Below are 18053 nucleotides of genomic sequence, written 5' to 3' on the forward strand. Positions count from 1 at the left end.
TTTCAGTCTTGTTTGTGTCAAACCAATCAGTATTACAAATGCAAAGTATATACAAATATTTTTGTTACACTTGTAATTTCTAAGTGCTTTTGTTATTTTGTCTTGCAATAAATCACTTCAAACAGTGTATATTGGTGTACCGGATTCCCCAAAAGTCACCAGGGAGGAGAAGCTGTACTAGGACTTGCAGCGGGGGCATCCCTTATTTCTCCACATAGAGGGTGGCAACCCTAGTTGTCAGGCTAACGTACCTTCTTTTTTTATTCAGATCAAATATCTCAAGATGGAGATGGAGAAAAAGACGAAAATCATCAAGGATTTGCAGCAAGAGGTGAGTCCTCAAAGTGAAATCAAGCCTGGTTTACAACACACGACATTACACTAACTTGTATGCTAAACCTTGCTAATCTGCAGTCTAAGCTTTGTAGGCTGTTCATGTAAGTTTAACGTTCATGTATTTATGTCACCAAGGTAGAGGGGTTTGCTTTTTCAGTGAGGTGATAGAGTAATGCGAGGTGATACAAGGATATTGATATCGATATCAAAGTTCCCCTGGCCATCCCAATTTGGAAAAAAAATTATTAGGTCCTGAATCACAGGCTAGTCCCTTAGCAATCCATGACAATGTTAAAGCCACAATCTGCAATCCAAATTCGAACAAGTGGATTGCCTGTATCAGATTGTCATACTGTGTTAAGGGCAATTTTAAAGAAAACATGAAACGGCATTCGCAGCATGTCTTACTTGTGTACTGTGACATATTTCCAAGTAAAACAAGATAGAAAGATGGGAAAAGATGTAAGGATTGATGTGATTTGATCCTTCAGGATTTGATCGGATGGTGCAAAGCATTTTATGATATTATTGGTTTGAATGTTGCTCACTTGCTTGGTCTTGGTGACACAATCACAAAAACGTGGCTGTTTTACATGGAGTAAAGATTATTAGAATTTGATGTGAAATAAGTAATTTGTTTTTTGTTTTTTTGCCATAAGTTGTTGAATGGGTGCATAATATGACAGAGGAAGGAGCTGATAAGATAAAAAAAAAAGGTGTTTTCATTTCACATTGTCTTTAATTTTCAATTATATTGACAAGGGTCTTGATACAAAGTGAGACAATATAGGTAACCATGAATTTTATTGTGCTTTTACACAATAAAAGCATGTTAGCAATATTACATATGACTTGTGAAGAAACATGGACATGGTTTTTGCCGTGTTTGTGTCTGTTAAGGTGAGATGCCAATAATTGTAGCAATTCTCAACGTTGTGGGTTTAAATCTGGCTCGTGGCATTAATCATATTTTCTCCCATCCCTGTATTTCTCTACTGTTGCATTACAGGCAGCTTTTATGAATGTTGAGTCAATAGTCTAAGTGTAGCGCTTTAAGCACAAAGCAAGCTTGAGAAAAAGTGCTTCACAATAAAGCAGTCACAAAGCTTTAAAACGAAACATCCAGCCATCCATCTATTATCGGAACCGCTTATCCTGCTCTCAGGGTCGCGGGGATGCTGGAGCCTATTCCAGCAGTCATTGGGCGGCAGGCAGGGAGACACCCTGGACAAGCCGCCAGGCCAGTCAAACGAAAAGATGGTATCATGTTGTGTGATGCAAATGGGCACAGAACATTTTAAAGGTCTAAATGAAATAGGTTAGTGACATACACAACAAACACTGCAATGTCTTTGTCTTTTTGTTTAAACAAATGAACTCCATAGAGCCTACATGTGCCACTTTATGAATTTACATAATGAGTGGTATAAGTATCACATTGAGATGACAGTTACCACACCTCAATATGCTGCTCATTACAGCAGTCAGAAGAGTTCCCAGTGAGATACTTTCTGTCATGCTGCAACAGGTTTGGATGAACTCCTTACAAAGCATTCACTGCTCTTCTGATACAGTCAGGGGTTCACAGTTGAATGGCAGGCCTTTGGTGTCAGTAGTTGTGTTATCATGTTTTCATTTCAGTAAAATTGAGTGATGAGATTGGGCAAGGGATAAACACATTTGTAATCTGATTGCAAAAGATGCCTCGGTGCCTTTGTGAAGAAGGAGTTGTTGGACCTTCTAATGGGCTAACTCAGGGGCAAAGGGTAAGTACTGACTCAAATAACTGATGCAGAATCTTACAGCTAGAGGCCAAATGCCGTTGGGCAGGGAGAAGAAACTAATCCCTGTGAAATTAAAGTATCATGATAAATATTGCAAATAGAACGGAGATATGACAACACAAAAAGCACTGACTGACTCCCATAGAGTAAAACGTCACCAATTATGAATTACTGTACTCTTTTAAAAGTGTACGTTCAGTGATCCGCTTCAGCGGTGGAGTAGTACATCCCCTTAGGTGTATGCCATCCCCGCTCTCCCTGTCTTGTCTCTCATTTCACATATCCCACATATCACTGTGCTATTGTATAATGCAAAAAACTGTGTTGTGGAAATTGCCTGCAAATACTCAGACTCAGAAATAATTACACAAAGCACTGGTGGCTGACGATAAAAGAGAAGTTGTATTGCATGCAGTAGCAGAATACAAAGCAGTGGGTGAACTTACTTCATTCTTTTTCACCGAACAAAAGAGTTGTCTCCCTTACATTCCCTTTTCCTTGGACAAAGAAAGGCCTGACCTTTTGGTCAACTAAAGTCATACATTTTTCTATACCTCACACCATCGGTGTTTAAACACCTAGTCATCGCCAGTTAGGGGGAGTATATAGAATTACAAGGCACTGTGAGGTAAGCAGGGAAGATGGGAGAGAAGATAACCATCTCCCATCACGGAAAATCCTTACTCCTCTCTGGGAAATTCACAAGACCCTTCTTTAAAGCAGATTTGACCAACAGGAACAGAGAATCAACTACACAATGAGTAAATGATAACTCTTAATGCTTCTGGCCAATTTTCCTTCACAGCTGCTACAAATAATATGGCAGGTTTCCATGAGGTTATCCAGCCATGGTTGGACATTGTGATAGATCACATAGTTCTGTTTCCGGAGTGAAGAGCTGTTACTATTGAAACAAAGTTCAGTGAAAGTTAGGATGAATATTTTTTTTTCTTTTTTGGGATTTTTTCCCACTTCTTTCTCCCCAATCATCTACTACTACTACGACTACTACTTTTGGCTGCTCCCATTAGGGGTCGCCACAGCGGATCATCCGTTTCCATTTCTTCCTGTCCTCTGCATCTTCCTCTGTCACACCAACCACCTGCATGTCCTCCCACACCACATCCATAAACTTCCTCTTTGGCCTTCCTCTTTTCCTCTTTCCTGGCAGCTCCGTATTCAGCATTCTTCTCCCAATATACCCAGCATCTCTCCTCCACACATGTCCAAGGCATCTCAATCTTGCCTCTCTTGCTTTGTCTCCAAACTGTCCAACCTGAGCGGTCCCTCTAATATAATCATTCCTAATCCTGTCCGTCTTCGTCACTCCCAATGAAAATCTTGGCGTCTTCAACTCTGCCACCTCCAACTCCGCCTCCTGTCTTTTAGTCAGTGCCACTGTCTCCAAACCATATAACATAGCTGGTCTCATAACCATCTTGTAAAACCGTCTTTTCTCCCCAATCATCCCTGGCAAATTACGCCACTCTTCCGGGCCGTCCCTGGTCGCTGTTCCACCCCCTCTGCCTCTGGGCTACAGACTACCACATGCTTCCTCCGATATATATGTGGAAACGCCAGCCGTCTCTTTTCACCTGACAGTGAGGAGTTTAGCCAGGGGAACGCAGCACATGGGAGGATCACAGTATTATCACCAGTCCCCTCCCCCACCCCCGAACAGGTGCCCCGACTGAACAAAGGAGGCACTAGTGAAGCGACCAGGACACATACTCACATCCAGCTTCCCACCCGCAGACATGGCCAATTGTGTCTGTAGAGATGCCTGACCAAGCCGGAGGTAACACGGGGATTTGAACCGGCATGTGTTATCATGAGAACAGCTGGTGATTAAGCTGTTTGTCATGTAGTTCCTCTTATATTCAAGGATTGTCTGCTGTAGTTATTTAAGTCTATGCTGACTTCCAAACAGATACCACTATAGGACTGCTTCATCTTGGATAGATTCCCAGCTTGTTCCTACCAGATCATGCACTTCCCTTGCGTCTTAGAAGCTGGCCACAAGTGCCAAATACGCTAAACACCTAGTGTTATCAGCAAATTGTTTGGAGTAAGTCAAACATCCACAGTCACCATTGCATTTAGGATTATTTTGTTTTAAGCATATAAAAACAAATGGTTATAAAGATACAGGGAGTTCAACTGCAGACACATTTGGAGTAACTAAGCACAACTTTTTCACGGTGTGTGGTATACTGTGTAGTAATTTGCCTCCAATGATTTTCGTTAATAATGCCCTTTTATTTTTATTTGTATTTTTTATTTTTTGCTGCATGTTGTCAAGCCCTTCCCCTGTGCATATATGTCATGGAATAAAAAAGCTTTGTTTAAATATTTATTTTCCAGTAAGTATATACAAAATGCCCCTGATGAGCACTTACTATTAGTCATATTAACAACAGTAATGTTAGTTTTATTTTGAGAAAATCTGGAATGGTGGAAACCTAACTACCTGACTATTAACTTTGAAGACAAAGATTTTCTAGCATGAGCACTTGGCCTTCTTTGCAGGCAGACCGGTGCACATGCACACCCTTACAAACACACACGCACACACATATACCCCCCCACCCCCAACACACACACACAGTAACTTAATGTAAGCTTACCCATAGGGCATCTTTGTGGGCTACTTAACTTTTGGGTACTCTATGTATTGTGAAAGCCTTAGATTGTGTTTGGAGCAAATCATACTTTAACATTTAATATTGATAATATTTACACTACCGTTCAAAAGTTTGGGATCACCCAAACAATTTTGTGTTTTCCATGAAAAGTCACACTTATTCACCACCATATGTTGTGAAATGAATAGAAAATAGAGTCAAGACATTGACAAGGTTAGAAATAATGATTTGTATTTGAAATAAGATTTTTTTTACATCAAACTTTGCTTTCGTCAAAGAATCCTCCATTTGCAGCAATTACAGCATTGCAGACCTTTGGCATTCTAGCTGTTAATTTGTTGAGGTAATCTGGAGAAATTGCACCCCACGCTTCCAGAAGCAGCTCCCACAAGTTGGATTGGTTGGATGGGCACTTCTTTGAGCAGATTGAGTTTCTGGAGCATCACATTTGTGGGGTCAATTAAACGCTCAAAATGGCCAGAAAAAGAGAACTTTCATCTGAAACTCGACAGTCTATTCTTGTTCTTAGAAATGAAGGCTATTCCATGCGAGAAATTGCTAAGAAATTGAAGATTTCCTACACCGGTGTGTACTACTCCCTTCAGAGGACAGCACAAACAGGCTCTAACCAGAGTAGAAAAAGAAGTGGGAGGCCGCGTTGCACAACTGAGCAAGAAGATAAGTACATTAGAGTCTCTAGTTTGAGAAACAGACGCCTCACAGGTCCCCAACTGGCATCTTCATTAAATAGTACCTGTTAGAGCCTGTTTGTGCTGTCCTCTGAAGGGAGTAGTACACACCGGTGTAGGAAATCTTCAATTTCTTAGCAATTTCTCGCATGGAATAGCCTTCATTTCTAAGAACAAGAATAGACTGTCGAGTTTCAGATGAAAGTTCTCTTTTTCTGGCCATTTTGAGCGTTTAATTGACCCCACAAATGTGATGCTCCAGAAACTCAATCTGCTCAAAGAAGTGCCCATCCAACCAATCCAACTTGTGGGAGCTGCTTCTGGAAGCGTGGGGTGCAATTTCTCCAGATTACCTCAACAAATTAACAGCTAGAATGCCAAAGGTCTGCAATGCTGTAATTGCTGCAAATGGAGGATTCTTTAACGAAAGCAAAGTTTGATGTAAAAAAAATCTTATTTCAAATAAAAATCATTATTTCTAACCTTGTCAATGTCTTGACTCTATTTTCTATTCATTTCACAACATATGGTGGTGAATAAGTGTGACTTTTCATGGAAAACACGAAATTGTTTGGGTGATCCCAAACTTTTGAACGGTAGTGTATATATATATATGACACACACACACACACCCCAGAACAGCACTAAGAATGCACTGGCTTGTGCATCTTCAATGGCTGGGTTTTATATATATAAATATATATTTGTATCCATTATTCAAACTGTTTATCCTGCTCTCAGGGTCGCGGGATGCTGGAGCCTATCCCAGCAGTCACTGGGCAGCAGGGGGTGAGACACCCTGGATAGGCCGCCAGGCCATCACAGGGCCGACACACACAAACACACATTCACACCTAGGGACAATTTAGTATGGCTGAATCGCCTGACCTATGTGTCTTTGGACTGTGGGAGGAACCGGAGCATCCGGAGGAAACCCACGCAGACACAGGGAGAACATGCAAACGCCACACAAAGGATGACTCGGGGCGACCCCCAAGTTTAGACTACCCCGGGGCTCGAACCCAGGACCTTCTTTGCTGTGATCCATCGCGCTAACCACTGCACCGCCAATTCACCATCTTTCGGGGCCTATCGCATACGCTCATACACCACCTCCCCGACAGTGCGAGCAAGACGGGCCGGTGGTGCGCCCAGTGGCCCAAGGAGCCGAGATCCCACTTCAGCCGGCGTGTGCCGGCCCTCACTTTCATTGTGCCATGGGGTTTCGCCAAGCCCTCTGACTAGCACGCGTTAGACTCCTTGGTCCGTGTTATATGTGTGTGTGTATATATATTCTAAATCAGCATAAGGACAATGCATGTCTCACATTTTCTACTTAATTCTCTCCCTTACTGTACCTAAAAAGCACACATTGTTCTCTCCCTCTGTTCGACACTCCCTTTGAGTACTGGTGTCCGATCAGTCAACAACTTGTCAGGGAGTCTTCTAATTTCTTAACAACAACAATACCTAATGTAAATGCATAATTCATCCAGCTTCTACAATACATTCCTATTTATCTGATGTATATTATGGCGGCCTGTCTGGGGTGTCTCCCCGCCTGCCGCCCAGTGACTGCTGGAATGGGCTCCAGTATCCCTGTGACCCTGAGAGCAGGATAAGCGGTTAAGACAATGGATGGATGGATGGATGGATTTGAATCCAAATAAATTTATATATAAACCACAGATAATGTGTAAGGAATAATCTTATCATTTAAAAATTGTCAGTATAATTAATTTGTATATCTTACAGCAGTTCATTGACGGCAGTACAGCCGCACAGTTTATAAAGCTGCATAAAGCTGAGTGAAGTTATTAAGTTACTATTGCAACTAAATATATGAACACAATGAAGGAAAACCTCATCCCCACACCAAAATTCTAATTTTTACCTGCAAATGTAAAATCAGTTCATAATATGCAAGATAAAGATGAGAGAACAATGAAAAGCCTCATTATTCCACCAAGCTGCCCTGGCTCTGGTCCTCCTGGAAAACACTTGTTCCCTCTGGGCCAGTGTTCCCTCACCATAGACTAAGGGACAAAGAGAATTATGGGAGAGGGTTCAGATAATGATAACCAATGAGCACAGCTTGCATTGTTGTTGTTTTTCACATACAGCGCTTCACATTGGTCATCAGCATCTAAACCCTCCCCCAGAGTTCACTGATTGGTCTGCCTTCCAGCTGCCAGGCACAAAAGATTCTCAATGGATCCTCTCCAGGCTAGTATTGTGCAGTGAAAAATCTGAGCTGGCGAGATTTAGGATGGCCTTGTGTGGCTATTAACTTCATGTTCAGCCTGAGACACACTAATTATAGTTGTATAGCCACAAGTAGCTGCAGTAATACACATTTTTAAATGTAGCATTCACAATCACACCATGCAATATTTCCCTTAGAAGCAATTAATATGCACCAGTGAAAGAGCTAAAGATTACAGATTTTGAGGCGAAACAGGACTCAACCATCTCCTTGAAAGGGATGTGCTTTTATTATGCCTTTTTCTGCATGTACTGGCCAAACATTATGTTACCAACTTAAGGCTAACGACACTTTAGAAGGTTCACTTCTCTTTCAATTTCACCTATAGTGGGAGTAGTGAAAGCTACAGAGTTGAGATTTCTAACACTCCCTGTCTGTAATCTGTCCTAGTATTTTATCAGATGAAATTTAGCACTTGGTCAAGCAGTAGTTGCAGTCAATCCCATGAAGTTGGCTAAACCAAGAACAGCTCTTTGACAGGGTGGAAGTTGAGTCAGTGAGATGATATGGGAGGAGGGAGATGGGGGCTCAAAATGGTTTTGATAATTTGAATATATTGAACATTGATTTTTCCCATTATAACTTTATATCCCTTTATACATCTGATTGTTAAGTGTATTCTTGTTCGGTTTGGATGATGATGGGTTTGGTTATTCATAGATATGAAGCTTTTGAGACAGGTAAAACCTATAAAAGCTGTTAATTCATATACTACTTTCATAAGATTGTAAAATGCTGAATAAAATAAACTTTTGGTTTACGTTAACCCCACTTTTACTAGAGTCTGAAAACAGAATCCAGTTAGTTGTCCTGATGCACACCTTTATTGAGTAAAAATCTTTTACTGAAAGTCTTTCAAGGGGAGATATCATTTAAGAAATTAAAGCCCTTTGCATTTTAAATATCACATGTACAAATTGCAAATTTGAATAATCCTGTAGTTGTAATCCACATACTTAATTGACATTTAAACCATTCCATTTAAACCATTCCACCAGTATGATTGTAAAACATGATGGAAACCTAAAGCAAAAGGGTGTGACAATCGAAAAGCCAGGTGTAATGCAAGGACTTAAGAAAAAAGGGTCACCATTAGCTTTGCTGAGAAAACATGGGTTATTTTATGTGAATGCTAAATAAGGACCTTGTTCTTATATGCTTAACTCTAGGGAATATTCATGGGCAAATGGAGAGAGACTTCAGAAATCAATCTGGTGGATTTCACAATATCGGGTTATTGCTGTGCATGTTAGCAATACCGTGCTGTTTAAATGACTAAAATTACCCATAAAGGGGTCTGTACTTTGACTTTGTAATGACCAATTAGAGATGCCTTTACCCTCCAACAGTAACATTGTTAGGAATAGACTGACAAAAATGCATGGACAGAATCCTTGTTGGAGTACTAATTACTACAATAGGGAAGTAGTGAGGATTTCTGTACTTGTCTATATATATATATATATATACACACACACACACACACACACACACACACACGCATATATATATATATAACTTTGTTAAAAGAAACACTGAATGGTAGGGAAAGTGCTCAACAAATAAATAGCAAAATAATCCAGTGAGTCAAGCAAATTCTTTATGAGACAGTACATATATACATATACATACATATATATACACATACATACACACACACACACACACACACATATATATATATATACATACATACACACACACACACACACACACACACACACACACACACACACACACATATATATATATATATATATATATATACACAGTGCATCCGGAAAGTATTCACACCCCTTCACTTTCCTAACATTTTGTTATATTACAGCCTTATTCCAAAATGGATTAAATTCCTTTTTTTTCTCATCAATCTACATACAATACCCCATAATGACAAAGCAAAAAAGGTTTTGTAGAAATTTTTGCAAATTTATTAAAAATAAAAAACTGAAATATTGCCTGTACATAAGTATTCACACCCTTTACTCAGTACTTGGTTGAGGCACCCTTGGCAGCGATTACAGCCTCAAGTCTTCTTGGGTATGAAGCTACAAGCTTGGCACACCTATATTTGGGGTATTTCTCCCATTCTTCTCTGCAGATCCTCTCGAGCTCTGTAAGGTTAGATGGGTAGCGTTGCTGCACAGCTATTTTCAGGTCTTTCCAGAGATGTTCAATGGGTTTCAAAAATGGGGTCTGGCTGGGCCACTCAAGGACATTCACAGACTTGTCCCGAAGCCACTCCTTCGTTGTCTTGGCTGTGTGCTTAGGGTCGTTGTCGTGTTGAAAGGTAAACCTTCGCCCCAGTCTGAGGTCCTGAGCGCTCTGGAGCAGGTTTTCATCAAGGATCTCTCTGTACTTTGCTCCATTCATCTTTCCCTCGATCCTGACTAGTCTCCCAGTTCCTGCCACTGAAGAACATCCCCACAGCATGATGCTGCCACCACCATGCTTCACTGTAGGGATGGTATTAGCAAGGTGATGAGAGGTGCGTGGTTTCCTCCAGACGTGACGTTTGGCATTCAGGCCAAAGAGTTCAATCTTGGTTTCATCAGACCAGAGAATCTTGTTTCTCATGGTCCGAGAGTCGTTTGGGTGCTTTCTGGCAAACTCCAAGCGGGCTGTCTTGTGCCTTTTACCGAGCAGAGGCTTCCGTCTGGCCACTCTACCATACAGGCCTGATTGGTGGAGTGCTGCAGAGATGGTTGTCCTTCTGGAAGGTTCTCCCATCTCCACAGAGGAACGCTTGAGTTCTGTCAGAGTGACCATCGGGTTCTTGGTCACCTCCCTGACCAAGGCCCTTCTCCCCCGTTTGCTTAGTTTGGCTGGGCGGCCAACTCTAGGAAGAGTCCTGGTGGATCCAAATTCTTCCATTTAAGAATGATGGAGACCACTGTGCTCTTCGGGACCTTCAAAGCTGTAGAAATTTTTTTGTACCTTTCCCCAGATCTGTGCCTCGATATAATCCTGTCTCGGAGGTCCACAGACAATTCCTTTGACTTCATGGCTTGGTTTCTGCTCTGACATGCACTGTCAACAGTGGGACCTTATATAGACAGGTGTGTGCCTTTCCAAATCATGTCCAATAAATTGAATTTACTACGGGTGGACTCCAGTGAAGATGTAGAAACATCTCAAGGATGATCAGTGGAAACAGGATGAACCTGAGCTAAATTTTGAGTGTCATAGTAAAGGGTGTGAATACTTACGTATGTACATGCAATATTTCAGTTTTTTATTTTTAATACATTTGCAAAAATTTCTACAAAACCTTTTTCACTTTGTCATTATGGGTTATTGTGTGTAAATTGATGAGAAAAAAAGAAATTTAATCCATTTTGGAATAAGGCTGTAACATAACAAAATGTGGGGAAAGTGAAGGGGTGTGAATACTTTCCGGATGCACTGTGTGTGTGTATATATATATATATATATATATATATATATATATATATATATATATATATATATATATATATATATACTACCGTTCAAAAGTTTGGGATCACCCAAACAATTTTGTGTTTTCCATGAAAAGTCACACTTATTCACCACCATATGTTGTGAAATGAATAGAAAATAGAGTCAAGACATTGACAAGGTTAGAAATAATGATTTGTATTTGAAATAAGATTTTTTTTACATCAAACTTTGCTTTCGTCAAAGAATCCTCCATTTGCAGCAATTACAGCATTGCAGACCTTTGGCATTCTAGCTGTTAATTTGTTGAGGTAATCTGGAGAAATTGCACCCCACGCTTCCAGAAGCAGCTCCCACAAGTTGGATTGGTTGGATGGGCACTTCTTTGAGCAGATTGAGTTTCTGGAGCATCACATTTGTGGGGTCAATTAAACGCTCAAAATGGCCAGAAAAAGAGAACTTTCATCTGAAACTCGACAGTCTATTCTTGTTCTTAGAAATGAAGGCTATTCCATGCGAGAAATTGCTAAGAAATTGAAGATTTCCTACACCGGTGTGTACTACTCCCTTCAGAGGACAGCACAAACAGGCTCTAACAGGTACTATTTAATGAAGATGCCAGTTGGGGACCTGTGAGGCGTCTGTTTCTCAAACTAGAGACTCTAATGTACTTATCTTCTTGCTCAGTTGTGCAACGTGGCCTCCCACTTCTTTTTCTGCTCTGGTTAGAGCCTGTTTGTGCTGTCCTCTGAAGGGAGTAGTACACACCGGTGTAGGAAATCTTCAATTTCTTAGCAATTTCTCGCATGGAATAGCCTTCATTTCTAAGAACAAGAATAGACTGTCGAGTTTCAGATGAAAGTTCTCTTTTTCTGGCCATTTTGAGCGTTTAATTGACCCCACAAATGTGATGCTCCAGAAACTCAATCTGCTCAAAGAAGTGCCCATACAACCAATCCAACTTGTGGGAGCTGCTTCTGGAAGCGTGGGGTGCAATTTCTCCAGATTACCTCAACAAATTAACAGCTAGAAGGCCAAAGGTCTGCAATGCTGTAATTGCTGCAAATGGAGGATTCTTTGACGAAAGCAAAGTTTGATGTAAAAAAAATCTTATTTCAAATACAAATCATTATTTCTAACCTTGTCAATGTCTTGACTCTATTTTCTATTCATTTCACAACATATGGTGGTGAATAAGTGTGACTTTTCATGGAAAACACAAAATTGTTTGGGTGATCCCAAACTTTTGAACGGTAGTGTATATATATACACACACACACACACACACATATATATATATGTACATACATATAGTATATATACATATACATACATACATATAGACATATATGTACATACATACACACACACACACACACACACACACACACACACACACACACACACACACACATATATATATAATATATACTTGTATGTAGACAACTGTGTTGCCAAAACAAAGAGTGGGGAAATGGATCACAAACAAATTTGACTTGCATGGGAGTCTGATGGATTGTAACTTTGAGAGCTGCCAACATTAACATTAGCTTTTGCACAGATGACCATAGAAAATGCTTTGCACAACTAATTGAAGCTGTATTTGAGGAGGGCCACTGAGATTTATTCTGCTTGCAGAAGGGCTCAGCAAAAGGCCATGGTACATACTGAAAGCACATTTTGTAGTGCCAGTGCTCCCCTATCATCTCTGTGCTACAGCACTGACATTTTGAAATTTGCCGTTTTAGATCTAACTTGGAAAAGGGAGCACTCCAGATTTTAAGGCCTTTTTAATCTGATACAGTGGGGTCATCTTTGGTCACTAGAAGTCTGCAAGCTTCTCTGCCATCTGTGAAGCCTTGACATTTAAGGCATTGCTACATCAAGGGAATCATCGGGTACATTCTTCCATATTTATAACACTGATGTTAATAACAGAGGATTCCACTGTGGAAAACAAAAAGCAAAAAACAAAGACCAACAGCCAGAAAACAGCCAAATTGTACTGTAACTCCTCTGCCAATTCTTTAGTACTGCTGCCTGCTACTGGAGCACTTACATTTTCATCTGAAAGCTCTACTGGATCATCTTCGATGTCACTATCCTGGGAAACATTCGACATTTTGCACCACAACTGCTACATCATAGCCTGATACATTTTGATGTTCTCTGCATTTCTATAAATTATACACTGATCAGCCAAAACATTAAAATCCCCTGGATTATACTGTGTAGGTCCCCTTATGCCACCAAAACATCTCTGACCTGTCGAGGCATGGACTCCACAAGACCTCTGAAGATGTCCTCTGGTATCTGGCACCAAGATGTTAGCTACAGATCCTTTAAGTCCTGTAAGTTGCAAGGTGGAGCTTCCATGGATCAGACTTGCCAGTCCAGCACATCCAACAGATGCTCGATTGGATTGAGATCTGGGGAATTTGGAGGCCAGTTCAACACCTTGAACTCTGTGTCATATTTCTCAAATCATTCCTGAACAACTTTTGCAGTGTGGCAGGATGCATTATGCTGCTGAAAGAAGCCACCGCCATCAGGGAATACCATTGACATGAAGGTGTATACCTGGTCTGCAAAAATGTGTGTGGGTAGGTGGCATGTGTCAAAGTATCATCCACTTTTGAATACCAGGACCCAAGGTTTCCCAGCAGAACATTGCCCAGAGCATCACACTGCCTCTGCCGGCTTGCCTTCTTCCCATAGTGCATTCTGGTACCATCTCTTCCCCAGGTAAACAACGCAGATGCAGCCGACAGTCCACACATGTAAAAGGAAATGTGCTCCGTGGTCCAGTTCTGACACTCACGAGCCCATTGTAGACACTTTCGGCGGTGGACAGGAGTCATCATGGGCACTTTGACCAGTCTGCTCCATATGCAGCAAGCTGCGATACACTGTGTTCTAACACCTGTCGGTCATACCCGGCATTATTTTTTTCCAGCAATTTGAGCTACAGTAGCTCTTCTGTGGGATCAGACCAGATGGGCTAGCCTTCGCTCCCCATGCACATCAATGAGCCTTGGGCGCCCATGACGCTGTTGCTGGTTCACTGGTAGTCCTTCCTTGGACCACTTTTGGTAGGTACTGACCACTGCATACCTGGAACACCCCACAAGACCTGCTGTTTTGGAGATGCTCTGGCCCAGTCATCTAGCCATCACAGTTTGGCCCTGTCAAAGTCGCTCAGATCCTTATGTTTGCCCATTTTTTCTGCTTCCAGGGTCCTGACTGACTGTTCACTTGCTGCCTAATATATCCCACCCCTTGACAGGTGCCATTGTAAAGAGATAATGTTATTCACTTACCTTTCAGTGGTTTTAATGTTTTGGCTGACCAGTGTTTGTGGCACAAACATTTGTTTTAAACTTGCAAACCTTCAATGGACACGGCACCATTTCTCTCTGTCTCACATGGCCCCTTAGATGAACATACATATCCCTCTCAACAAATGGCTGTGTAACATCACTAACAGGGCAATTTTGAAATTTGCTGTTTTAGATCTAACTTAGAAAAGGGACCTCTTCAGATTTTAAGGGCTTTGTAATCAGAGACAGAAGGGTCATCTGTGGTCACTAGATGTCTGTGAGCTTGTCTGCCATCTGTGAAGCCTTGACATTTAAGGCATCGCTACATCAAGGGAATCATCGGGCACATTCTCCCATATTTATAACACTGGTGTGAATAACTGGATTCCTCTGTAGAAAAAACAAGACCAACAATATGTTTGTGTTCACATTGTGCTGTGTCATTATCCACCCTAAACTTAACTGTACTCTCATCTCAGCTGAGTTTAGGACTGCACTACAATATCGTCACATGTAGAGCAGTGGAACTGTGAAGAAATAATGTTATATTAATCATCCATTTGAACATTTTGGAATGCTGGTTAACAACCATTGAAGTGATTTTTAAAAGTAATTTATTCAAGTTCTTCTAATCAGAGTGGTTGCTTCCTCATTTATTTCTACTATTAATGTATTCATTATGCATGCTACAATAACTCACACAGTAAGAAATTGTATTGGTGAGAGTGGGCTACCCTACTGCCTGCTTTGGTCTAAACTACAGGAGGATAAGCAGCAATGATGTCTTGCTGTCTCTATCGGATACCTCTTATCCTAAGGTGACTGAAATGTAAATGGAGTCAATATCATGAGGACAAAAGTAGCTAAATTTTAATCATTATGTTTTAAAGCTTTAGGCTTTGAAACATGATGTTATGTTTTGAAAACCCTTCTAAGTCTCAAATTGAACTTGCAATTTGTTGTTATAAGAGCTGGAAAAAAATAAGAGCCTGAAAAAAATCACTTTTTTGGGGGGTATTTCCCCTCCCTTTTTCTTCCTAATTGTACCTGACCAATTACCCCACTCTTCCGAGCCATTCTGGTCGCTGCTCCACCCCCTCTGCTGATCCGGGGAGGGCTGCAGACTACCACATACCTCCTCTGATACATGTGGAATCGCTAGCCGCTTTTTTTCACCTGACAGTGAGGAGTTTTGCCAGGGGGACGTAGCACATGGGAAGATTACGCTATTTCCCCCAATTCCCCTTACCCCCCGAGCAGGTGCCCTGACCGACCAGAGGAGGCGCTAGTGCAGTGACCAGGACACATACTTGTATCAGGCCTCCCACCCGCAGACACAGCCAATTGTGTCTGTAGGGACGCCCGACCAAGCCCAAGGGTAACATGGGGATTCAAACCAGCAATCCCCATGTTGTTAGGCAATGGAATAGACCACTACACTACCCAGATGCCACAGATCACTCTTATTTTAAATCAAACAACAACAAATCACTTATTTTTGTGCAGTCAAGCTTTCAGAAGTAAAAATTAGGGCCACGGGGATGCTGACATATCAAATCTGTTTTTTTTGCTATGACCGATTCGATTTTATTTTCATTTAGTGGGTATGTTTGCCTTTGTGAAACCCGATGAGTAAGTCCAACTCAAACTGTTTGCCTTAAACCATTCAAGTTTATTCACTCAAACAATTTAAGCATGAAAAATTCTTTCATTTGCATACAAGTAACTCAGGTATCTGTTGTTATGGTAACTTGGGTAAATAAAGTTAAGAGTACCAATTGTATTCAGTTCATTGAACTTTAAAGCATTTTACATTCATATGTAGCATTTCTTCAAATTTATTAAAAATGTGTTAATGGAATTTATCTGAATTAAGTAAGACTGACTTAAATGGATTGTCTTTGCACAAGTGTTACCACTTACGTTTCATTTACTCCGTTTTCTTCCACTAAAGAAAATTATTACATTCTAGTTGTGACAACTTGAGCCTTTGTTGTTGCTACTAATTTCATTCGGGAAAACTGATTTCCTAAATGTTTTAAGTTGGATTAAAACAATATAAAGACACGTGTGACACAACTCAAACACTTTATCTAGGGGAATGCTGAACACCCAGAACTGAATCCATAACATTTCAATGTAAAACATTTCAATGTTCACAGCTCTCAAAAGGTCGTTTACTCCTCTCTGCTTGCTTTTGAATTTCTTTAACCTATTAATGAATTTTTCAGAAAAAAACACCACTTCAAAGTTGAAACTTGAAAGTTCAGTAGACTTCACTCTCAAATTGTCATCTGTATTTGTAGTCTCTGATCTAAGTCAATCAAATTGACATAAAATAATGTGTATTCAACAAGAACCCAAATATGTCTATGATCTGTTATGATATTTTACTCACCAGCTAATAGTAAATATTTTGGACACCGATGACAGACCACAGAACCTAATCCTCAAACAGGTTTAAGCCCAATTCATTTTTTACCACTTATAACTTCACACTACAATAAAATAATTCTGAAATGCAAAGTCAAATTTCCCAAGAGGACAACCTGGATGAACTCAAAGAAGCCACTTAGCTGCTGAGGCTAGCTTAAATGGAGAGCGTAGATCAGTGCAAACAAAATCACCAGTGAATTTATCCAAGATCTCTGAGACATTACAACCTGACCCTCAAAGACAATTGACATGTGAGTTTCAAATGGAACTCCAGCAGGCACCCCCTCTTCATTGACCACTGCCACCAGAACCACTGCTCCCTCCTGGGTTGCTTCCAACTCATCCTGAAAAGAGAATACATGTTCAAGTGTATGTGAGTGTAATTGTGCAAATTACCAAGCTTATAAAAAGGCTAATGATGAAAAAAAAAAACTAAGAGTAAAAGATTATGAAGATTATTAACCTCAATTTGTCCTTCCATATAATGAGGGGGGAGTTTTAGTCTGTCTTCTCTTGTTACCAGTGTTTAGCTCAGAATATCTGAAGTGATCAGTTTACAGATAAGGGTTCTCTTTTTTTTAACTGCTTCAAGACATAATCAAGGTCACCCTGATCATTTCAAACCCCTTTTATATTTGTGAGGATCTGGACTTATTGCAGAAGCTTTCTTAGTTTAGAAGAGCTAAAAAAAAAGCAACAAAAAAAAAAGACTATCAAATCAACTAAACTGACAGAAATCGAAAGAGAGATGAGTAGGGGAGTCTATGATGCCCAGTCATTTTATAAACTTTTAATTTTAGTTCCAAATTTGGGAGCAGATGATCAGTTAAATTAGTCTTTATGTGCATGATGAGGCCTGATTTTTAAGCACATTTTAAAAATGTGTGTAACCTGAACCTCACTTAAAGAATAGCCTTGAAGAAATCTTAACCAATCCTAATAAAAGACTTATGAGCCATATTTCCATGTTAATATTTTTGGTGTCAAGTTTATTTATATAGCACATTTAAAACAACCACAGTTGAACCGAAGTGCCGCACAAGCTCAAAATACAATATACAGTGGCTTGCAAAAGTATTCATACCCCTTGAACTTTTCCACATTTTGTCACGTTACGACCACAAACATAAATATATTTTATTGGAATTTTATGTGAA

At 40.4% G+C, this 18053-nt stretch overlaps 1 protein-coding gene across 1 annotated transcript in view; it reads left to right on the plus strand.

Moving 5' to 3' along the window:
• The window catches only part of luzp2 (leucine zipper protein 2), a 260639-nt gene that overhangs the window by 116739 nt on the left and 125847 nt on the right, over positions 1–18053 (plus strand). Inside the window, exon 5 of the mRNA XM_056279165.1 lies at positions 269–331. Within this exon, the coding sequence (XP_056135140.1) occupies positions 269–331 (63 nt within the window). The remainder of the gene's footprint in view (positions 1–268; positions 332–18053) is intronic.

This window comes from Lampris incognitus, chromosome 4 (assembly GCF_029633865.1).
Source record: "Lampris incognitus isolate fLamInc1 chromosome 4, fLamInc1.hap2, whole genome shotgun sequence".
NCBI classification, from domain to species: domain Eukaryota; kingdom Metazoa; phylum Chordata; class Actinopteri; order Lampriformes; family Lampridae; genus Lampris; species Lampris incognitus.